The 23,987-nt window shown below is 46.9% G+C and overlaps 1 protein-coding gene across 3 annotated transcripts in view; it reads right to left on the bottom strand.

Moving 5' to 3' along the window:
- RNF123 (ring finger protein 123) overlaps positions 1–23,987 on the bottom strand; it is a 106,616-nt gene that overhangs the window by 46,361 nt on the left and 36,268 nt on the right. For all 3 annotated transcript variants that reach the window (XR_006352751.1, XM_043962947.1, XM_043962960.1), the window contains exons 16-25: positions 23,270–23,387; positions 22,145–22,244; positions 21,721–21,782; positions 21,313–21,384; positions 16,958–17,078; positions 9,062–9,163; positions 6,379–6,485; positions 5,380–5,572; positions 2,495–2,640; positions 1,767–1,850 (exon numbers count right to left, since the gene is read on the bottom strand). Coding sequence is in view for 2 of the 3 variants with exons in the window: in XM_043962947.1 (XP_043818882.1) it covers positions 1,767–1,850; positions 2,495–2,640; positions 5,380–5,572; positions 6,379–6,485; positions 9,062–9,163; positions 16,958–17,078; positions 21,313–21,384; positions 21,721–21,782; positions 22,145–22,244; positions 23,270–23,387 (1,105 nt within the window). In the remaining variant the exon portion in view is untranslated. The remainder of the gene's footprint in view (positions 1–1,766; positions 1,851–2,494; positions 2,641–5,379; positions 5,573–6,378; positions 6,486–9,061; positions 9,164–16,957; positions 17,079–21,312; positions 21,385–21,720; positions 21,783–22,144; positions 22,245–23,269; positions 23,388–23,987) is intronic.

The raw sequence follows: 23,987 nt of genomic DNA, 5'->3' as shown, positions 1-23,987 counted from the left end.
AGGACCATAAGCTGAGTCCTTCTCTGCAAGCAATTTGTAGGGAGGTCGCTTTTGGCTCAGTATGAAGATCTACACACAAGTAGATGCTTACTAAATCTTGAACAATCAGAGCCTTCCAAAAGTGGGAGGGGCTATTTTAATCAGTCAATTAGTATTTATTAAGCACCTACTGTGTGGCAGGCACTGTGTGAAATGCTGGGGATACAAAGAAGAGTCACAGACAACTCCTGCTCTTGAAGAGCTCACAGTCTGATGGGAGAGACAACATGCAAACAACTATGTATGGACAAGTTCTACGCAGAATAAATAGGAGAGGATCAAGGAGGGAAGGAATTAAGAGGGAGTGGAAAAAGCTTTCTCCAGAAAGTAGGATTTTAACTGGCACTGAAAGAAGCCAGGGAAGCTGGGAGGTGGCCATGAGGAAGATGGGCATTCCAGGCATGGGGGAGATGGAGAAAGAGCCGGGACCGCGGTCACTGGATCAAAGGCTACAAAGCAGGGGGTGCAGTGTAAGAAGACGGGAAAGGTGTATGTGGAGGGTAGATCATGTTATGAAGGGCTTTGAACCTCCAACAGAGGAGTTTCTATTCAGTTCTGAAGGTGGTGGGGAGCCACTGGAGGTTACTGATTCTCAATGACAGTCATTGGCATATCTGAAGTCCCTTCCGGTTCTGACATTCTGTCAGTCTATGAAGTACTCGATAGCTGTACTGGCCTGGCCACACATACAACCAGAGCTAAGAGAACTCCAGAGGCACCAAACCACCCCACAAATAAGAGAATCTGAGAAAAAGAGGAAAAAGGGAGGGAGTTTTAGGGGGTCAGAGGGAAAAGGGGCCTGGTAGCCTCCCTTGTTCACCCTCCCAAGTTCAGAGCTTGACCGAATGAATGACCAGCTTCAATCCCAGGGGACTCTGCCCAAAGACAGCTTTTCCAAAGTGAGGGGAATGAATATTCTCTTTTTGACTGTTTCTGATCAAGAGGCCTCAGTCAGGCTACCCTAAAAGAAAGCCAGCTGCCCCACAGGATATCTATATACCATGGGGGCTGGGAGGGGGGGCAGTGACAGAGAAATTTTGATCCCTTGTGTTTGGAACTCTGATGACTCAGCAAGTGATGGGCACTTTCCCTTCAGATTCATAATTGATGCTCTCATCATAAACAGCAGAGCAGCAGCCAGCTCTCCCAAGCACTGCTGTGGATACGAGTTCCCAGACCCACACATTAGCACTTAGCAGGACTGAGAGGACTTCCCTAACGATGTGGGGGCAGGAGCTAAGACAGCATCTCATTGCTCAGGGGCCCTGATGGCAGCAGCAGCCTGGGCCCAGCAGCTAATGAGCTAATCTGGCCCAGGCACAGGCCCAGGGAAAATGCCAAACACCAGAAGTCCAGAAAGACTTCAGGCACAGTCTAAGAATAAAGAATAAGCAAGAGTTATTTTTCTAAAGCAGGTGAAGGGTATGAAGCAGATACTGAAGGAAAAGAGGAAAAAGGAGGCCCATATCTGAGAACTCTTTGGGCTCTACACCCAGCAGGGGAGAAGGGAATGGAGTGGTTTTCTAGGAACAGAACACGAGGCAAAGATGTACCCTCCAGATGGGAAGTTAGCACTGTTCCTTTTCTTCTAGTCTCTCACTCTGGATAGGGCTATGATGCTAAGAGACACCATGAAGCCAAAGGGACCTCCTGGACCCAAAGGGACCGGCCTTCAGTGGGCCCTACTCACAACCCCAGCTCTAAGGCGTAAAGGACACCGTTCTTACCCACTTTGGGCACCGGCTGAGCTTCTCCTCTGTGTCTTTCAAGGCCATGGCATATTCATTCACATCATCAGAAACACCCACCATCTAGGAAAAAACCGGCACAGGGAACAACTCCTCTATCTGCCTAATAGCCCTGGTCATACCAAGTCCAGAACCACTCTCTTCACAGACAACCCCTTCCCATCCCTGCCCTTTAACCCTCCCCTTACAGGCTCAAAGGTGAACATTCCACATTTAGCTACAATTTGGGAGAAGGGGGGAAGCAAAGACAAACCCCTGAAATTAGCCTCACCATACTGAATGATCACACAGATGGCTCGAGGGCCAATCCAAAGAGAAGGAAATAGATTTTGATTTTAAGGCACCTCAGCCTTTGTCCTCCCTCAGAATCCACTGCTCACACAGTCCTATCTCACCCACCCACCAGGGCAACCCTAAACCAGGAAATCTTTTCTTAAAGCCCCTGGCACCCCTCAGTCTCTCACTCTGTTTCCTAAACAAGCTACAAGAGCATGCAGGGACACCCATAGACTAGGATGACCAACTTCACAGGGCCAAGGATCTGGTTTCCAGGTGTGGGAGGGACCTCTAGTGCAGCCCCACACAAGCCAGAAGAAACTAGTAGGACCAGGGATGTCTCTGTTGTCAAGTACTTACTTCCCATCAAGCTCTGCAGGAGGCCCAAGTCTAAACTCTGCTGTGTCAGCAGAAGTCAACCCCCTGCTTACCTTCCCCAGCTGCTGGTGAACACTCAGATTGTACATCATGATGACCCCATCCAGGATCTCTAGTAGGGAGTTCTCCGTAAGGGGTTGGTCTGGCTCCTCTGGGGGCCTCCCCAACAACAGGCCTTCATTCCCATGGCTCCCTTCAACTGCACAGGGAAGATAGGCTTAGGACAACAATCAATCTCCCTCACCATTTCCCTAAAGCAATGGAGCAAGAGTGTGTCCCACCAGTCTAGTCATCAGTTACCTCCTTTCAATGACTGCCTTAGGCCCAGCATTTGGTGCCCCAGCTGCACAAGGGGAAACGGGCCCTAAACAGAAACACACTACCGTACAACTGAGGACAAGTTAGGAAATGGTTTGGGGCAATAGGCAGGGCCACACAAAGAACATGGCTTAAATGGCCAAGCGCACACTAACAAGACTAGGCCTGGGTATCTTTATCAAGGAGAATTATCTGAATGAAGGCTAATGCTCTCTTGCCTGCCTTAGGAACAATGACTCACAGCCTTTCACACCTCCCAAATAAAATTAAATTCAATAAGTATAAATGAAATATCTTATGCCTGATTTAACAAAATAGGCCTGGAAAACCAATAGGAATCAACAGTAGAATCTGACAGCCAAATAAACTAATGCAAACTTGGGCTGCATTAAGAGAGACATTAAGGAGGGGCAGCTAGGTGGCACAGTGGATAGAGCACTGGCCCTGGAGTCAGGAGTACCTGACCTGAGTTCAAATCCGGCCTCAGACACTTAACACTTACTAGCTCTGTGACCCTGGGCAAGTCACTTAACCCCAATTGCCTCATTAAAAAAAAAAAAAGAGAGAGAGACATTAAGGGAGACCAAAGGAGTTGAGAGTCCTGCTACAGGCTGCTCTGATCAGATCATATCTGGGCCCCACATTTTGGATGGCCTAGAGTAAATCCAGAAGACAAGCCTGCCGTGAAGGGAGCACCTGCAGGAGATGGAGATGCTTGGCCTGGGAAAGACAAGACTGAGCAGCTGGAGGGTGTGGGGAGGGTGTGACATAATCACAATCTGAAAGGCTGTGATGTAGGAGAACAAATAGATTCAGTCTAATTGTTCAAAGAGGGAAAAACTAGAGTAATGCGTTGTACCTGCAGAGAGGCAAATTGCAGTGCAATATAGGGAAAAACTTCACAATGAAAACTGCCCCCAAACGGAGAGCAATGAGTTCACTGTCACTAGACAGACACCTTCATGAGGAGGATGGATGAGCACTTGTCAGAGATGCTACAGAGGGGAGACTCCTTTTAACATAGTTTGCAATATAGGATTTCTGAAGCCTCTTCCAATTTGGAAGTTCTGTGATTCCCTGCTGGATCCCTGTAGGGTCCTACAAGGACCAGTAGGGAAAGCCCAGGTACAAGTCCTTTCACAAGGTCAGATCTGGGCAAAAGCAGCAGGGAGAGCTATTTTTAAAGTATCAATTTCCTCATTTCATCTCCTCACTCCTGAAGGTGCTCTTCCCAAACCCACACGCAGCCATTAGTGGTCACCCAAACCCAGGGCAGGGCTGGGGCAGGGTCTGAGGGGACAAAACATCTTCCTGAGGTCTGCCTGGGCATCAATCCAGGCCCTTAAGGAAAAGAGTCTCCTGACGACCCCCAGTCCCTTCTGGAGTCCTTGGCTCCTTAGCCTGGCAGAATACAAATGTGAGAGGAAGCAGCATCACTTCTAGGATTCCAGAGCCAACTTCCCCAATAGCATGGGAGGAAGACAGACTCAGAAAGCTACTGACCACCCTGATTACCACATAAGGGACAAGGAAGCCCAACTGGCAGGCTGCCAACACCATATTGCCTGAGATCCAGGCAACAGAACTCTTTGCTCCAGAGGAAGAAGCTGGGTCTTAGTGAGAGCCATCAGGGTCCTTGGGAGACTGGCTCTGTCAAACCCCAAGTGCCCTTGGGGCAGAGAACATAACCATAGTGGGATTTGTCACCCTGGCTATAGAGACACCTTCCTCCTTAATGTCCTTTGTTGTTATAACCAGTTCTAGGGGCAGCTAGGTGGCACAGTGGATAGAGCACTGGCCCTGGAGTCAGGAGTACCCGAGTTCAAATCCGGCCTCAGACACTTAACACTTACTAGCTGTGTGACCCTGGGCAAGTCACTTAACCCCAACTGCCTCACTAAAAAAAAAACAAAAAACAAAAACAAAAACAGTTCTAACCCACTTCTCATCTCTGTCCTCTCTGGTCCTTCCTCCACCCAGCTTCCAAAAGAATCTTTCTAATGTGTAAGTTCAACTATGTCACTCCCCTAGTCGAAAACCTTCTGTGGGTCCCTACTGACTATAGGATAATAAATAAATAAATATAGACATTCTTGAGCCTGGTATATAAGGCCCTCTGGTTCCAACCAGCCTTTGTGGCCTTATTTCACTCTGCTGTCCTTCAAGAATTGTCCATTTTAGAAAACCAGACCATGCACTAATTCCTCAAACTTGCTATGCTATCTCTTATCTCTGTAGCTTTCCCAGAGGCTACCCCCTGAATGTGCTTAGAACCAACCTCCATCGGCTGAAATTCCATCCTCCCTTCCCAGCTCAGCTCAAGCACAACCTCCTCCCTGAGGCCTTCTTCCTCCTTGATCCTCACAAGTGAAAGGGACTTCACTCCTGAACTTTCCTCCTGGCTCTTTCTCTGTCTCTCCTTTGCCCCAGCACACTCTACCTTGTATTAGACTTATTCCTACAGAACAGTACCAATGGATTTCAGGATCATTTGGAGCATGGGCTGCTTCACTTGTCAGTTGTGTATCCCCAGGGCTAAGTACTTGGTAGGCCCCTAAGAGACGTTTGCTTGAATCTACTGATTTGAACGGTCACAGTGCCCCAAGCCCCATTCACGTACTATCCTCTTCTGTTCTCTGCTCCACGTTCAGTGTTCGGATTTTCACTTTTTCCATGGTGCCCAGGGGCCTCCGGGGGTTCATGAGGCTCACGGCTGCAGTGCTAAGGAAGCGGTTGGCCCTGCTGAGTGTCGGGGAACTGAGCCAACTGGGTCTGGCCAGGGCCCCTCCAATAGCTAGGGCAGCCACAGGGCGCTGAGAAAGAAAAGAGTCCAGTCACACCAAGAGCCTCCTGGTACTGCCCCCCCCCATAAAACCAAAAAAATCTCACAAGGCAGAGCTTAGCTAAGGTTCTCAAGTTAGTGAGTTAGCTGTGGTGCGGTTAGGGTTAGAAAGAGCATTGAACTAGGAGAAGATATGTTCTTTCCCACCTCTCAAACTCACTAGGAGGTGCAACCTTGGACAAATCTCCTCCGAGCCTTATTTTCCTCTTTTGTAATAAAGGTAAGGACTGTGTGAACTCTACACCATTCCTAGCACCTGGCACAGGACTTTGTACACAACTAGGATTTAATGAGTGCTTGTTGAATGAATAAATGAATGACCCAACCTGCATATCTAATAGGGATATTGAGAGCATAAAATAAGATAATGGCTACAGATGTTTTATAAACTATTAAACTTTGTATAAATATAAGAAATATTATTTCCTGGGAAATAAATGAGAGAGTGAAGGTAAGACCACTGTCCCAAAGGAAGACAGCCATATAAATTCTGTTTTTGTGCAATTCTTCAAGGAAGTCCAAAGGCCTGAGTCTGGGGAAAAGGAGAGATTCAGAAAAGATGCTTTGCACGCAAAAGCGGGTGGGCAGTGATGTCATCTCAGTGAGAGCTGCTCTGCATCTAGGCCCCCTCTCTGGAAGTCTAACCTGAATAGCTTGGGAGAAGTCTTCCCGGAGATGGCCTAAGTCACCCAGAGTAAAAGAATACTTTGGGGTAGACCTATGGGGATCTGAGAAGTCCAAGACAGGGTAAGAAAAAGGTACGTAAGGAAGGGTCACCTGGGCAGTTGGTGCAGCTGACTCATCGTCCTCATCAAGGTCATCCATGGTGATGGCTTGCAGCTCTGAGGGATCGATCAAGATGTTTGCCTTTGATGCCAGGTCATCTAGGAGAAAGGGCACGGAGGTTGATCTCAGCCTTTGGGATGGGGGGGCAACAAAGCCTGACCCTCTTTGGTCCTGCAGTACAGAGAGCTCTGAAAGAGCTGTCCAAGGTGCCCAGAGGGGAGGGCAGCCAGCTCAAGGCAAGCTCTGCAGCTGAGGTTAGAGCCCTGGGAGGGGTACGAAGTTTCTTCCAGTGCCCAACACTCAAGACAAAGGGCTGCCATGAAAGGGAAGCGAGCACTCTTGTCTGGGCCCCTCTAATGTCCTTCTCTTGTATTATTAGCAGGGTGTGACAGCTCCAGCTGTCCATGTTTGTGTCATATCCCCTATAGACCACAAGCTTCCGCAGAGCAAGGAGAGTCTTATCTAAGCTCCATATACCTTCCCCAGCTGAGCAATTCAATGCTAAGCATTTCTAAGGCACTTTCTCTGTGCCTAGACTAGTACTAGGCACTGGGGATATAAACACAAAACAAAGAATAGTCCCTACATTCTGGGGAATGAAGTGGGGGCATGGAGGATGACAACATTTACACAAGTAAATATGTGAAAAGAGAGCAAAAACGACTTGACCACAGGAGACACTCAGTGCCTAGGGACATGGCAGAAAGGGCAAAGCACTGGGCATAAGGTTAGTGCCTGGGGCTGGCCTGGGTCTATCATTACCCAGCTGTGTGACCTTAAACTCTGGTGCCTCTATGTGGCCCTAGGTCCCTGGTCTGTGAGAGCCCAAGGGCAGAGAGGGAGCTTATTGGCCCACTCTTCCTCAGAGCCCCAAGCACTAACTGCTGAATCTATACTTATTTGTTGAACTGGGCTGCTCTGCCTGCCTCCCAAGGCTGCTGAAAAGACCTAATGAGATAACAGATGTTCAAGGGTTTAAAAAAGAATTAAAAGCCTGTACAAATGTACAGTATCATTGACACCATGAAACCTCAATCAGGAGACACATTCCTCTCCCAGTCTGCAGACTAACTGAGCTTCTCTGGCTCCCCCTGCTGAAAAGAGGCCTGCACAACACGGAAGGAGTGTGAAAAGTGGTCTGGGAACTGGCCAAGATGAGGCGAGTAGGAGCCTGGGGGAAAGCAGGGGCCATGAAGCTAGCATATCCACACTTAGTTTTCAGAGATATGGGTGTCCAGTTCTGGATTTTGTCCCTTGAGGCTTGCCTTAGTAGGGCCAACTCTAAGCCTGCATGGGAGGCCTGATCTAAAAAGCCAGGAAAGTTCCCTTCACGCAAATTCTCCCTTCTTTTTCTGGATCTGTGGCATTGGGGTATTTATGAAAAAGGTTATCCCCCTGTAAACTCAACTCAATCAATTTGGCACTCAGGGTCACAGGCCCCTCCAGATTTGAGACACTGTCTCCAGAGCTCCACTGCCCCTCAAGACCAGGATTACAAAGCTAAGAGACCTCAGAGGTCATCTCATCCAATGACATCTCAACAGGAATCTCTCCTACAGAATTTCCAGAAAGTGGTCTTACAGATGCTGCCTAAAAACCTCCAATGACAGGGAACTCACTACTTCACAAAGGAGTCCATCGCACTTTTGGAACACTCTATTTATCAGGGAGTTTTTCCTTAGTAACCGTGTTCTCCCTGAATCTTCTCCAGGTTAAACCTCCTCCACTTCTTTAACCAATGCATGCAAGGCACTGACCACCCTCTTCTGGACACAGGCTAGTTTATCAATATCCTTCATCAGTGAGGAGCCCTGAACGGAATGACTTACTCCACAGGGCCTCTCAGCGTCTGGACTTTAGCCCTCATGCCTCTTAACACAGTCTCAGACAGCAAAGCTTCTCAGGCTGCCATGTTACACCACCGACGTATGCTGAGGTTACAGCCACTAAAACCCCTGGGTCCCTTTCACTGAATTGTTGCCAAACCATGCGTCCCCTCCCTTGAACCTGTACTGGTGGAGATTTTAACCTACTTTCAATGTACTCCCATGAAATTTCATATTCTTCTATTCAGAGCATTATGCAAGCCTGCTAAAGACTTTTTGGGTTCTCACTCAAGCATGTAACACTTGTTCTCCTTCCCAGTGGAAAGACTTTAGTGTATAATTTCTGTTTTGAAACAGTCTAAGAAGGCATGGGGGTCAGAGGAAATGTCTAGTCCACATCTTGCCACTCATGTGACCCATTAATCCCTTCCTTATTTAATGTCATTCAAACATTTGATAATTATGCTTGTTATGTCTATCCGTGTTGCTGATAAAAGTGAATGGAATCACAAATGTCATAGCCTTGGGTTACTCCACCGGAGACTTCCCTCTCTGTTGCCAGATTCCTTCATCACCTCTCTTGGGGTGATCCAACCAAATCCACCAAAAAACTATGCTATCCTTTCTATATGTCTCCAGCTTGTTCACAAGCATGACAGACTGTGCCTGCACTTCAGTAATGTGTTTGACAATGTCTATAGGATTCCCCTAATCTACAAAGTAATGCTGTCCAAAAACGGAAATGAGCTTGGTGTGGTATGACTAGCTCTTGATGAATCCAGGCTGGCTCCAAGGGATGAGCATGAGTGCCTGTGGGCCATGCCCTGTCAGGCCTCACACAAACATACCTTTGAGGGTTTTCTTCAGATGAGACAGGAGGCCCCCCAGTCGCTGCAGGTCAAAGTAATCCACCTTCCCATTATAGAAGAGTTGTGGGGGGACATAGGCTTCTGCAGAGAGAGAACGAGATTATCGTGTTGAGAAAGCAGCTGAATAGCCTTCCTCAGACCTCTTCGGCAGAGAGATTCTGAAGTCAACGTGATATTTGGGTTTCTATCTTCATACAAAGGAAGAGAAAAGCAGGGCTCTGATTCCAGGACTGACCTCTCAGTTCTGTATTGGTTTCCTCATTAGGGGAGGCAACACAGAACACTAGAAAGACAGTGGAAAGAGTGCTATATCTGGGAGCAGAAGACCTAGTTTCAAATCCTGGTTTGGCCATGTACTAACTGTGTGCCTTTCAGCAAGTAACCTAAACTCTCCATACCTCAGTTTCCTCATCAGTAAAATGGGAGAGGTCAGGGCAGCTAGGTGGTGCAGTGGATAGAGCACCAGCCCTGGAGTCAGGAGTACCTGAGTTCAAAGCCAGCCTCAGACACTTAACACTTACTAGTTGTGTGACCCTGGGCAAGTCACTTAACCCCAATTGCCTCACTTAAAAAAAAAAAATGGGGGAGGCGGCTAGGTGGCGCAGTGGATAAAGCACCGGCCCTGGAGTCAGGAGTACCTGAGTTCAAAGCCAGCCTCAGACACTTAACACTTACTAGCTGTGTGACCCTGGGCAAGTCACTTAACCCCCATTGCCCCGCAAAAAAAAAAAAAAATGGGAGAGGTGATCTCTCAGGTCCTTTGAGCTCTAAACCTATGATCCCCCTCTCATCCCAGGATGGGGGACAGAGGAGTGATTGAAATCATCAATCAACAGGCATTTATAAAGTGCCTACTATGTGCTAGGCACCATGCCAGTGCTGGGAATATACAGATACAAATAATATAACAATCCATATTCTCAAGTGTCTTATATACTAATGGGAGACTATGTGTGTATAGGCATATATGTATGTGTATATACATATAGATATATCCATTTAGGTATATATGCATGTATCTACATATATGTATATCTACACATCTGTATATGTATAGACATATGTATGTATGTGCATATAAAGTATACATGCATATATATGTATAATATGTATAATTATATTGTATATTATAATATATAATGTATACAATGTATACACACACATATATGATAAGTGTCCCCAAAGCCTTGGTGCTATTTAAAGCTATTAAAGCTAAAAATTGTACTAAGACTACAAAATAAATATTAAGGGAATAAATATGAAAAAATACAAGTTAATTAAATACCAGTTAGGTTAAGAAAACTAAGGCACTAGTCGTTGGGGGTGCTAATGAGGAAATGCCTCATGTAGAAGGTGGCCCTTGAGCTCCATCCTGAAGGATAGAGGAAGAAGAGAGAGAGGACTGGGTTTGAGGAACAGAGAAAAGAACACTTTGGATGGACTGAAGAATGTGGGAGAGGGGGTAATGATGACTGAGGCTGAAAGGATAAGTTGAGGCCAAGTGGTAAAGGGTTTTGCAAGTTAAAAAGAGGGGTTTAAATTTTATCCTCTAAGCAATAGAAAGTCACTGGAGGACAGAATGATGTGGTTAGACCTGAGGTAAAATGCTTTGGCAACAGGGCATGGGATGGACTAAAATGGGAAGAGACTTGAGACCGGAAGAACAGACAATGAATGAGGAGGCCACCATCATATTCTGGAAGAGAGGTGATGATGGCTACAACTAAGGTGGTGGCTGTGTGAGCAGAGAAGAGGGGTCCAGTGGGGAGATGTTGTGGAAGGAGAAAAGAGAAACTTTGACAAATGACTAGATATGTGAGATAAGGAAGAATGAGGAGTCAATGCTAACAACCTGGGTGACTGACTGGAAAAATGGTGCATTTAAAGCCATTCTTCTCGGTGATCTTACCACATCCCACAGATTTCATGACCATCTCTATGCTGATGATTCTCAAATCTACCTTTCCTGCCTACCCCAATCTCTCTGTTGACCTCCAGTGTTGCACCTCCAACTATACCGCAGACATCCTGAACTGTATGTCCAGTGGGCATCTTCAACTCAACATGTCCAAAACTGAACTCACTATCTTTCCCCTTAAACCTTCCCTATTACCGCAGAGGGCAACACCACCCTCCCAATCCCTCAGGCTTGCAATCTGCTCTGCACTATGTCTCACTCCTCATATCCAATCTGTTGCCAAGGCCTGTAGATTTCATCTCTTCAGCGTCTCTTGAATGTGCCCCCTTCTTTCCTCTGTCACTGAAACGACACTGGTAGAGGCCCTCATCACTTCTCATTTGGACTAATGCAATAGGCTGCTGATGGGTCTGCCTGCCTCAAGTCTCTTCCCACTTCAATCCATCTTCAGCCACTAAAGTGATTTTCCTAAAGCATTGGCCAAACCATGTCACTTCCCACCCCCCCAACATACACACACTCAATAAACTCCAGTGGCTTCCTGTCGTCTCCAGGAGCAAATACAAAATGTTGTTTGACATTCAAAGCCCTTCATAACCCAGCCCCCTCCTACCTTTCCAGTCTTCTTATACCAGACTCCCCACCACATCCTCTTCAATCCAGTGATACTGGCTTCCTGGCTGTTCCACAAACAAGACATTCCAGCTCTTGGCTCTGGGTATTTTCTCTGGCTGTCTCCTATGGCTAGAATGTTTTCACTCCTCTGCTCTGACTTTCTTTAAGGCCCAACTAATGTCACCTTCTACAGGACACCTTCCTGATCCCCTCTTAATTTAAGTGCCTTTCCTCTGTTAATTACTTCCTATCTATCCTGTATATAGCTTATTTACATGTCATCCCCTCCATTAGACTGTGCACTCCTTGAGGGCAGAAACTGTCTTTTGCCTCTTTTTGTATCCCTGGCGTTTGTTCCAGTATTAGGCATAGTAGGCTCTTCTCCTCTCCCCGCCCCACCCCCACTCTGGGCAATGAGGGTTAAGTGACTTGCCCAGGGTCACACAGCTAGTAAGTGTCAAGTGTCTGCGCCACCTAGCTGCCCCTCCACAGTAGGCTCTTAATAAATGTTTGTTGATTGCTTGAGGGGATCACAGATTTAAAGCTGCAAGTTACCTACAAGGCTATCTAGTTCAATCTCCTTCTTTTACAAGTGAAGAAGCTAAAGCACAGATTACACAACTTGCAGAGGGTTACCCAGCTAGTAACTGTCAGGCAGGATATGATCCCACTTTTTAGTTTCAAGTCCTACACTCTATTCCCTTCAAGCAGTAGATTACTCTGAAGTAACACTGCTCACAGGGAAAAGGAACAGTTTGATTGGAGGCTTTTGTTTTACATACCCCAAAATCATTTAATTTGTACAATCATTGACTGAAGGTAAATACTGCTGCCAAAGTCCTTCATTCTTAAATAAGTTCATATTTTTACCATTTTCCTTGTTTCAAAACTGGTGTTATTAATGCCTTTTCTGGTCTCTGTCCAAGTGATTCATTTCCATAAATAAAATACCTAGTTGTGTTTTGTTTGAATGATAGGAGTGGGAAGGGGAGGGCCAGGCCAAGGTGTCTCATAGGCAATAGGTGACACTGAACTGGAGCTCGGGAGGAAAATGAAGGTTGGATAGAAAAGATCATAAGATCACAGATCTCCAACTGAAAGAGACCTCAGAGGTCACAAACCAACCCCTCACTTTGTAGCTGAGGAAAGTGAGGTCAAGAGAAGGTAAAGAAGTTGCCTAAAGTCACGAAGGTAGAAAACATCAAGGGTAGGACTTGAATCCAGGCCCTCTGATTCTGGAGGTGGTGCTGCCTCCATGATCCTGAGTCATCCACGTAGAGATAATTAACTGAGGAAGTCACCACGAGAAAAAAAGGACAGAGAAAGACAGGACAGGACAGAGCCTTTGAGAAAACCTGTAGTTAGAGGACATGTTATATCTGAAGAGGTAGCAAAGGAAACTGAGACTGTGAGATGAGAGAGACAGGAGTAGAAGCAGGAAACTGGCTCTGTGAAAACCTAGAGAAGAGAGAGAGGTCAGGGAGAGAGCAAGGTTAACAAGGTTAAATGTGGCAGATGTCAAGAATGAAGACTGAGAAAAGACCATTAGGTTTGGTGATTAAAAAGCATTGTAACTTGAGAGAGAGCAGTTTCAGGTGAGTGATGAGGTCAGGAGACAGATTGCAAAGGGCTGAGGAGTGAGTGAGAAGAGAAATGGAGGCAATGAGTGCAGAGAACTTTTTCACTTTTTCAAGGAGTTTGGCTGACAAAAGGGAGAGAGATATAGGGCAATAATTTGAAGGAATGGTACAGTTCAGTCAGTTTTTTAAGCATCAGGGAAACCTGGTCTTGTCTGAAGGCAGGAGGGAAGGAATCAACAGCTTGGGAGAGATAGGGAAGAAAAAAGGAGGGAGGAAGGAGAAGAGAAATAGAGAGGGGAGAGAGGGAAAGAGTGAGGGAGAGGAGAGAAGGAAAAAGAGAGGGTTGAGGGAGAAATCTTATGGAGAAGATAGGAGAGGATGTGATTAAGGGTATATATAGAGGGCTTGGCCCTAGCAAGGAGAAGAGCCCTCTCATAATCAGAGGCTTAGGGAAAGGAGGAGAACGTGAGAGATATTAAGGCGTTTTGAAAGAAAGAGAGTGGAAAAAGATGCTCTCAGTAAATGACATCAATTTCCTTGGTAATTTATCAGGTAACATCTTCAGCTGAGGGGGAGGAAGAGGAGGGGTGGAGGGGGTGGTGGTAAGGAAAGCTTGAGGAGAGAAGAGGTTTAGAATAGCTTCTATGGGGAGTAAGATAGGGAATTAATTAAGGAAGAATAAAAAGATTGCCTTGCTGCATTAAGGGGCCCGGCTGAAGTTATATAACATTAATTTATAGTATATCCAGTCATCAAGGTTGTGTGACTTCCTCCAGTTCCATTCTGGAGCATGGGTGTAGGAGTGAGGTGGTGGATGGTGGGAGCAATCCAGACATAAGAGTGATAAACCCCCCAAAAGGATATGAGTGTTATGGGGTATTAGCGAATCCAACCAGAAGTAAACTGTGATTAAGACCGAAAAGCAGATAAGAGGTGTCAGCAGGAAGCAGGCATCTCAGGAGGGCTCTTAGGTCTTTCTTATTATGCACAAATCTGATCCTGGCAGAACTGGCACACCTCTGAAAGCCACTTTGTTGTTGTTTTGCCAGCAGCAAATCCTCGGAGAATCTCCAGTGGCCATCATGTTTTACAGAGGCTCATACCTAAAAGGGACCTTAAAGGCAACTAATTCAACCTGTGCTTTTATAAGGATCTCCTCGGGGCAGCTAGGTGGCACAGTGGATAAAGTACTAGCCCTAAATTCAGGAGGACCTGAGTTCAAATCTGGCCTCAGACTTGATACTTACTAGCTGTGTGACCCTGGGCAAGTCACTTAACTCTCATTTCCTCACCAAATTTAAAAAAAAAAAAAAGGATCTCCTCTATGATATCCCCAATAGGCATGTATAAAACGTCTATGAGAAGACTTCTGCTGATGGGGAATTCACTACCTCACAAAACAGCTCACTCTGCTGCTGGACAGCTCTATAATTGCTAGGAAGTATTCTCTTATATTAACCTGAAATTTGCTTTTTTTTTGCAGCTTTTAGAAGAAAGGCAGCAGACAAATTGCTGAGAACTGCTTCCTAAGGCCTTAGAGAGACAGGGAAGAGTAGATCCCTAGTGCAAGCCTTCTTAAACTGTGGGTCGAGACTCCATAGGGGTCAAGTAACTAAATGTGGGGGTTGTGAAAAATTTAGCAACAGTAAAGGTTACGTATACCTATTTTAATACCCGTATACCCCGGGTTGCATAAAAATTTCTCAGGTAAAAAGAGGTTGCAAGTGGAAAAAGTTTAAGAAGCCCTGCCCTAGTGGAAGTTAGTCATTAAGTTAGTGGTGAGAGAGTCACTCTATTTCACTCAAGAAAAGGGGTGTCACTATATCTCCTGGGAAGGCAAGGGGATCCTACTGGAGGGAGGGAGTATTCAAACTCCTATAGCTATCACCTTAGAGGCTTTACATGGCCACAACAACAGCAACAAACTTTGCGTGGGAGCAGTGAGATTTTAGGAACAAAGGCAATTAAGAGCAAGAACCACCAAGAAGAAAACTCTAAAAACTCTACAATTTACAATGTGATGGAATTTAAGTGATCACAGGGTCCTGAAATGGAAGTAACATGATGAAAAAGATGCTTGAAGGGGCAGCTAGGTGGTGCAGTGGAGAGAGCACCAGCCCTGAAGTCAGGAGTACCTGAGTTCAAATCTGGCCTCAGACACTTAACACTTACTGGCTGTGTGACCCTGGGCAAGTCACTTAACCCCAATTGCCCCCCCCACACACACACACACACAAGAAAAAGAAAAAGAAAAAGATGCTTGAGAAAGTGAAGAAACAGCCCTTGGTTGTGTGTTTTACATAAATCCAGGGGCTATGGCTTGACACGTCAAAAGGTGCATCTAAGCAGAGAGCAGAAGGGTTCTGGTCCCAGCTGCTCTGCTGCTCACTCTCTCTATGGCCTTCATCTTTCTGGGCCAGTTTTCTGCTTTGTGGAATGAAGGGGGTGACCTGGAAGTTCTCCATGGTCCCTTCTAGCTCTGACATTTTATGAGTCTACAAATATTTGCTGAATTAACAAATGAATTGACATATTGGAGGGAACTCTACCTAGGTACTCCCATCCATTACAACAGAGGTTTGTGAGCATGTGTGTGTGTGTGTGTGTGTGCGCGCGCGCGTAGACAGAGAGAGGAAGGGATGGGGGGGCGGGGTGAGAGAGAGAGAACTGTATTTTAAAATAATTGGTTTCCTTTGTAATTATGCATTTAGGGGCAGCTAGGTGGCACAGTGGATAGAGCACCAGCCCTGGAGTCAGGAGTACCCGAGTTCAAATCCGGCCTCAGACACTTAACACTTACTGGCTGTGTGACCCTGGGCAAGTCACTTAACCCCAATTGCCTCACTAAAAAAAAAAAATTATGCATTTAAAGCCATTCTTCTGAGAAGGGGATCATCAGCTTCATTAGTCTGCTCAAGGGGTATATGACACAAAAAAGGTTAAGAAGTCCTGTTCTGATCGGACCCTCTCAGTTGATAGAGGAGGGAACTGAGGACAGAGGTGGCATAGCTTGCCCAGGGTCATACACAGTAAATAGCAGTTCTGGGACTCAACACGTCCTCTTCTCCAAATCCAGAGTTGTTTCTACTCCACAGAAAAGTGAACCAGAATATCTGACCACTGAGCAAAAGGGTCTTAGTTTTCCCTCTCTACTCACTGTGGGCCTATGCTGATTTAAATGCATGCAAGATGAAATTATACCCAGTAATGCAATGACCTGTAAAAATTAGTACCCAGATAATCAAAAAAGCACACAACTGGATACTCATCTGAATAAATGTTTGCTGACTGAATTCAGAAGGTGCTGGAGCTATTTTTCTTGTGCATTCCATCCTGCACCCCACCCCACCCCTCCCTTTAGTGTGCCCTTTCTGAGCATGTGCCAATTGAGGGGCTGGGAAAGGGACCCAGCATGTACCAGGAAAAGGGAGAAAAGCCTGACAGAGATGGAGAGTTATCGGCAATCTATGAGATTAAGGTAATAAATGCTACTGTTGCTCCCCAGACTGACCTTTTCCTTTGAACACTGCCATGTGACTGGCCTCCATCTGAGGAATCAGGCAGTTAGGAGGGAAGAGGGAAAGGCTCTGGGTCTGAGATGGGGCACTAAACCCAATGACCCAGTTTACAAGTTGCCAGGTGCAGAATCTAGATTATCTGACTATTCCCTGGGTCAGGAAGATTAATGCACTGCCAGAAAACCAACCCTCTGTGGTTCTACAACATGACTTGCACCAGGAGACTGAGGCTCTGTCAGCTTACCTTCACTGAATGATGCTGTTGGATTTGAAGCCTTGTATCCATCCCAGTAGTACCGCAGAGCTGTGATGAGCCGATGCAGAAAGCACACCATGTACTCCGGTGGGCAGAGAACAGTCAGGTTCTAAAGAGAAGCAGAGAAGAGAACAGCTTGCTACCAGTTCTGATCCTGGTCCTACACAAGAGCAGCTCCAGCTAACACGCTCTCTTCTATCAGCAACCCCAGTATCTCCAGTGCATCACTTCTCCCAAGACACGGCCCAAACATGTGGACAGCAGTACTAGATTAGCTGGTCATGACCATGTACCAAGAGCCTTTCCTCTTGGCAGGGCCAGGGGGCAGGAGGAAGGGAAGACAGGAGATGATGACAGCCCTGCCCTGTGGCTGGCACAAGGAGAGAGGCATGGGCCTCAAAGAGGTATGAAGGAGGCCGGGATCTGACCCACAGTTAGCTTCCCAAGACACTCCCTCCTCTATTTAGAATTTGCCCAGGGGACCTTGCCTTTCTCTGATAAAATGGCCTGATCCCTGAAATCTCAAGAAGGCCCCAAAGTTTCTGGGGCTTCTTGTTTCCCAGTTCAGAGGCCTAGTACACAGAACCTGTCCCACTATACTATCTCTGGGTGCCTTTTCTTAGCACTCACTTCCCTCTTTTCCTTTCTAATCCATCTCTTATTTATATGTATGCACATTGTTTCCCCTTATGGAATCTAGGGTCCCTGAGGGCATGATTCATTTTGTTTTTGTCTCAGATGCCCAGTACCTAGCACAGGGCCTGGCATGTTGTAGACAATTAATGTTTGTTGATCTCTATGGACATTAAACCACAAAGGTATTCTCTAATATTTATTTATAAGGGAAAGAGAAAATGTTAATTTAGAAATAACCCAACATGATTTCTTAAAAAAAAAAGAAAGAAGGAAAGAACCCAACAAATAACACATTAGGTATTATTATTCCCAGGGCAGCTGAGTGGTACGGCAGATAAAGCTCTGGGCCTGAAGTCAGGAAAACTCACATTCCTGAGTTTAAATCTTCACTCAGACACTCACTAGCTGTGTGACTCCAGGCAAGTCACTTCACCCTGTTTGTCTCAGTTTCCTCATCTGTAAAATGAGCTGAAGAAGGAAATGGCAAACCAATCCAGTATCTTTTTTTTTTTTTTTGGCAGGGCAATGAGGGTCAAGTGACTTGCCCAGGGTCACACAGCTAGTGTCAAGTGTCTGAGGCCAGATTTGAACTCAGGTCCTCCTGAATCCAGGGCTGCTGCTTTATCCACTGTGCCACCTAGCTGCCCCCCCCCAATCCAGTGTCTTTGACAAGAAAACCCCAAATGGGGTCATGAAAAGTTGGACACAACTGAAACAACTGAATAAGAACCAAATTATTATTAGCATTGTGTGCAGATAAAGAAACAGGTCATGGTAATTAGAAATTCATATTTAGTAAAGCTATCCTGTCCCAGATAAGGTAGCTGTAAACATCTAAATCTGCCCCTCCTGGCCATTGAGAATGCACGAGAGGCATTTGGGATTTGTCCAGATGGGCCTCCTGGACCAAGCTCTCCTAATCCTGGATTCCCTCTCAGCAAGTTAGGCAGCCTCCTGAAGGCCTGGTGTGTTTGTGGGGCTCCACTGCTTGAATGACCAAATCTTCAAGTTCTTTAACCTTCTTTAGCCTCCCCTCCCCGTCTACCTTTCCAGACTTCATTTCTCTCATTGCCCTCAAAGCGAGGTGAAACTAGACTGCTCTGAACCTGCACACACGCTGTGTTCTCACACCTCCTTTGCTTTGTTCACAATGTTCTCTGAGCCAAGAACGCCTGCCCTCCCTCTTCCTCTCCACCCATTTAATTCCTCCCTGATCTCTGAAGATCTATTCCAGGGAGCCTTCTGTTATGTCTGTCTTCACCCTGGCTGCTTGTGACCTTTCCCCCATGGACCTCATGTGGAATTTTGTCTACCCTTTTCTAAAGCATTTAACATGTGTCATTGCACATTATGGTTATCTGTATTTCTTTCTTATCCCTCTACTATATTATAAATTCCATGAAGGCTAGGATCACATAGAATCGATACTTTGTACCTCTCTTAGCACTGAGAAATTAATTGTATGTACACGGTAGGCACCTAGTAATTGTTTCTGCTATTGCACTGTACAGGTGCATAGGACAGTTTATCACTTTAAGATCAGAATGATTTATCCGAACTCACCCCAGAAGTCAGACACCCTAACTCTGTGCCCAGAACTTCAGTGAAACCCATCTAGGTTCCAAAGGACAAATGAGGCCTTTGAAGGACAGAACTGAATGGCAAACAAAAAGCCAGTTCAAAGCTGCCCTCTCCCACTGGTGCCACACCCATGGGACCCAAGTGGAAGCTCCTGATGAGGTCACCAGAGGTCCGCCTTCTTCCCCACAAAGACCAGACCTGTGGGGTCTTGTCCTACGACAGAGGCCATGACTTCACTCCGATTTGTAATGACGATAATAGCTAGCTGACTTTTATCCAGCACTTTGATGTTTATAAAGCACTTTATGTACACTTTTTCCTTTGATCCTCACAATAACCCTATGAGGGTTCCTACAGGTATTATTATTCCCATTGTATAGATGAAGAAACAAGTTTATGGAGGCTCCATCATTTGATCATGATTACACAGCTAAGTTAAGTTTCAATGGCAGGATTCGAACCTTGATCCCTCTGGACCCCTCTGGACCAAGTTTGGGTCTCCTTAGTCCCTAATTTGCATGACAAACTACCAAAACTATGCAAAAAACCAGGGGTGCCCAGCAGCATGGAATGTTGGCAAGAGCGGGCTTTGGAATGGATCTCAACATGGGCCTGAATGCCAACTGTGCCTCATACTGGGGCCAGGGAGAGGGACTAGACTACTCCAATTGTTGTGGTATGGGAACCTCCCTGGGGAGGTATCAACACAGTTGGTCACTTTCCCTGCCACTTACAGTCTTTAAAAGTTGCCTGAGCACCGAGGAGTTAAATGACTAATGTAGTCAGTGAGTACCTGAGGCAGGACTCGAACCAGGCCATCCTGGCTCCCAAGGCTGGCTCTCTATCCACTACACCAGGCTGCTCTGTTATCTCTGTGAGCATGGATAACTCACTAACATCTCTGGACCTGTGAGATGAGGAGGGGGCAGGCCAGGCTGTGTCTTCCAGCTCTAAACCTAGAATCCCATTACCCCCCTACAGCTGAGCTCTTGCCAGGGGCATGTGCCCGAGCCCTCAACTGGCAGCCAGGCGCATGAGGCTCTAGGAAGAGGAAGGCCTGCTGCTCACTGCAGGCCTTTCCTCTTAGCGCTCGGCTCTGCCATGAGGCAGCATGGGGCAGTGGCTAACAGGCGGGCTCCCAAGTCAGATGACCTCTGCCCCTGACTGCCTGTGAGACCCGCGGTCTTGGTCTTCTCGTTTATAAAATGTGAGGGTTGGACTAGATGGCCGCTGAGGTCCCTTCCAGGCCAGAAGGAAACACAGACAAGCACAACAGCTTTGAAAGTTACAGGTTGAATTTATTATACACTTAAAAGGAAAAGTAGACTCTACATCACAGAGATTCACAGTTATGTACAATTCTCTTTCACTTTTCCACTTTATGTAGGGAAATGTTCACTTTACTTAGTGTTAAGTGCCAAATTTTCAAAATTCCTGCTCTAGGTCTAGGGCAATCCATGAACCGCTTTCTCTTTTGAAGACAGACTCCTAAGGAGGGCAGTGATTTCACAGAGAACCACTATGAACATGGCAGAGGAAGGAAGAAGAAAGAAGAGGAGAAGGGCAGAGGGACTAGTGGGGAGAGGAGGGGAGGACATCTAGCTAGCTCTCAAGTCTACGGCATGGTGTGGTGGAAACAGAACTGGTCCCAGAGGCAGGAGAGGACTTGTATTCGAATCCCAACTTTACCACTTACCAGTTGTGGAACTCAGCACATTGCTCATGACCCTGGGCAGACTCCCTGACCCTCAGTCAGACCCTCCTCGTTTATGAAGGGGACAACACTTGCACTGCCCGCCCCACAGGGTTGTGAGCAAAGTACTTTGGAAATCCCAGTGCACAAGAAATGTGATTTGTTATGATGTCTTTGATAGTTGCATTTAACAGCACAGTCAAACTCTGCAATCTCCCACCCTCTGGCCTTCCAGTGTCTCCAGGAAACCAGGCATGTCTCTTCGGGGGCCAAGCAATAGCCTTGTCAGGGCTGCCCAAAATGCCCTTTGGCTGGTCTCCAGGGTTAGGCCTAAGAGTGGGAGGGCTCCCCCACCCCCTTCCCCCAATCCCACTACCCTCGCTCACCAAGATCCCTGGGCAGGCACTCCCCTGCTTCTGAACAAACCACTCACCCCTCGGCTGCTGGCATTCTCTTGCAGGAACTTTCGAAACTTGTTGAGGAAAATGTACCTGGAAGCTTCACCCTGGGAGAGAAGCAAAGCTGGACTGGCAGCAAGAAGCAGCCAGGGAAGGGGAATCGATGGTCTCTAGCTTCAGCCTGTTTACTAACCAACCACAGAAGCATATGAGGTGATGCCTCTGACCAAGTGGGCCCAACTGCACACCCCATGCAAGGCTCAGCTAGGCCGCTCCCAGAGTAACTTCCAGGTTCTCCCTCTATCGAGATGTATAAGCCTGTCCTCTTCCCTCTCTTAGGGTTTGTTCTCGCCATCCTGGGTGCTAAGGTCCCCAATATCTTACTTTCTAGGTCCCAGTGACCTTCCCAGTGCTACTCTTCTCCCTCATGCAAGCCTACTTACCCCATTGTGGTCTTGATTATTCAATAGCAGCTTCAGGATCTGAACCTGGAGATCTTCTACCACTGAAAGGGGGAATCAGACCATCAGTCTCGATGGCCTGAGCCAGCCCCAGGTAGGACAAAGAACCCTGGCAGCAAAGGCCACCACCCCCCTACAATGAAACAGGAGCCGCTGGTCCTCCTGAGGGGCATGGTCATCCCCAACCATGAATCAAGCTAGCTCTTCTGGGCACGGTTCGGGAAACAGCCCCCAACTCCCAGCTACTCAGATGAGAGGGATGCTTGGATGGGGACAGCCCTATGCAGATGGAGGAAAAGAAGACAAGGGAAGAAGTAAAAAGTCCCTCTCCAACACAGGTGGTGGCCCCTGGAGCCCTTCTGGCATCTGCCACAAGGACAGAAAGATGAGATTACAGTAGTTAAACCTTCTATTCGTTTCTTGAGTCTCTGGCAACCTCTCTCATATGCCCGCCGTCTCAGCCGCTCCTCGGCACTCTCTTCCTTCACCTCCTTAGTCTCCTTGCCCTGCAGTAAGGAATAAGAGGGCCCCCATAAATACAACTAAGACCTGAGAGAGGGCCTCAGAACAAGATTCCTCTAGCCGAAGGCAAGGAACCCAGAGAATCTCATGCCCCACTGTAAGGGTGGCCTTTCTTCTTTCCCAAAATGTAACCAATGTAGGTCCATCCCACTTGCCAGGAATCTCCAATCCAGGAGGGCAGCATGCTGCTGGTACCCATGTGGGACACAGCATCCACAGAACCGCACATGTGGACACCTCACTCAGGTCAAAGCTCTCAAGCCCCATATTCAATTGGCCAAAGAGCTCCACTCAGCCTCAGCAAGACTCCCCATGAAACATCATGACATGATATCCCCCTAGGGCACCTATATGGCTATAAATACCTCAGCCTGAGCCACCCTTCTTCTGCATAGAGAGTAAAGGGCATTGTGGTCATGTTCAGCAAAAGTTCTTCTAAAAAGGCAGCCTGGACTTAGTCAAAAATACTGTTTAATGTTGTACATACAGCAACAGAAACTGACAGTGTTAGAACACTGGCTGAACAGAGAACAGAGCAGCACTATTGCCTTCTCTCTCTTGGTTAGGACAGGAGCCAAGGAACTAAAAGGGGCCCTTCACATTGGCTACCCCTGCCCTTTCCCCAGTTACTGAAGGGATTGCCACACCTTTAGGGTCCCCCTGACAGAGGGTTGGGGCAGGACAGAGCTTCCTTCCCTATCCCCTAAAGCAGTGGACTCCTCCCTGCACCCCTCCCTGTACGGTGCCCTGGGGGTGTATGTGTGCAGTGGAGGGGGGAATCTTCACTTTTTAAGCTTTTCCACTGGCAGGGTAGAAGGAGACAGAAGAGGTTTAGCCCCTAGATTCTCTAGCTGGCTCAGAGGGGGCGGGGGGGGGGGTGTTCAGGATGCTCTCTATTTATGTGACATCCTCTCAGAAGATTCCCCATTTGGCTTTCCTTATCAGAAACCTAGAGAAACAGAAAGCCTTTCTGTCCAGGTAGGACAGACAGGAGTGGGAAAGCAGCTACCTCTTTATTGAAGCGATTGGGCCACCACGTAGTAGGGATGAGTTCCTGAAGGCCAGCCTCCTCCACTCGCAATGGACTCTTGATGTAGAAGAAGACCACTGAGCGGAGTACATCAAAGCTGTAGGGAGGATGGCTAAGGAATTAGGCCAGAGTCTGATACAACCTTAGTGTGTGGTATACAGCAACTCCCAGAGTACAGCCTCAGCAGCACTGGCTCCTCCCTTCACTTCCAGCCCACCCACAACTGATCTGAGTAGGCAGAACATCATGTGAGCTTAGAGACACAAGGGACTACCCAAAATTAAAAACAAACTTTCTCTGTTGCTGTGTCACTCCCCCTATTACAACTTTATTCCTTTGGGTTTTAAGAGGTTATCCAGGTTTCAAGAGTTCCTAATAATATTCAAATACTTGAGAAGGGTCCCACTTTAAGTCTGAACAGGCAGTACTTTGGTAAGGTAATCAGAAACTTTGCAGTCAGGATATCTGGCTGAAATCAAGGCCCTGTTGCCCAGGAGGGTACCAAAGATAAACTTCCAATTTGGTTACACAAGCGTCCTGGTTCCTATTTCCCAAACAGGGCCCCTAACTCTCCTCACTCCCACAAATACCTTCCCTCACATCTGACCAAGTTTTCCCAGTCATTATATCTCCCTGATCATCTTTGTGGTAATTCTAGGAAACTGATAGGGCGTGTATTAATCAGCCCATTCTATAA

The sequence above is a fragment of the Dromiciops gliroides genome, chromosome 1 (genome assembly GCF_019393635.1).
Source record: "Dromiciops gliroides isolate mDroGli1 chromosome 1, mDroGli1.pri, whole genome shotgun sequence".
Lineage (NCBI taxonomy): Eukaryota > Metazoa > Chordata > Mammalia > Microbiotheria > Microbiotheriidae > Dromiciops > Dromiciops gliroides.
Note: the sequence above shows the minus strand (reverse complement) of the source record. Positions and strands in the feature narration are given on the sequence as shown.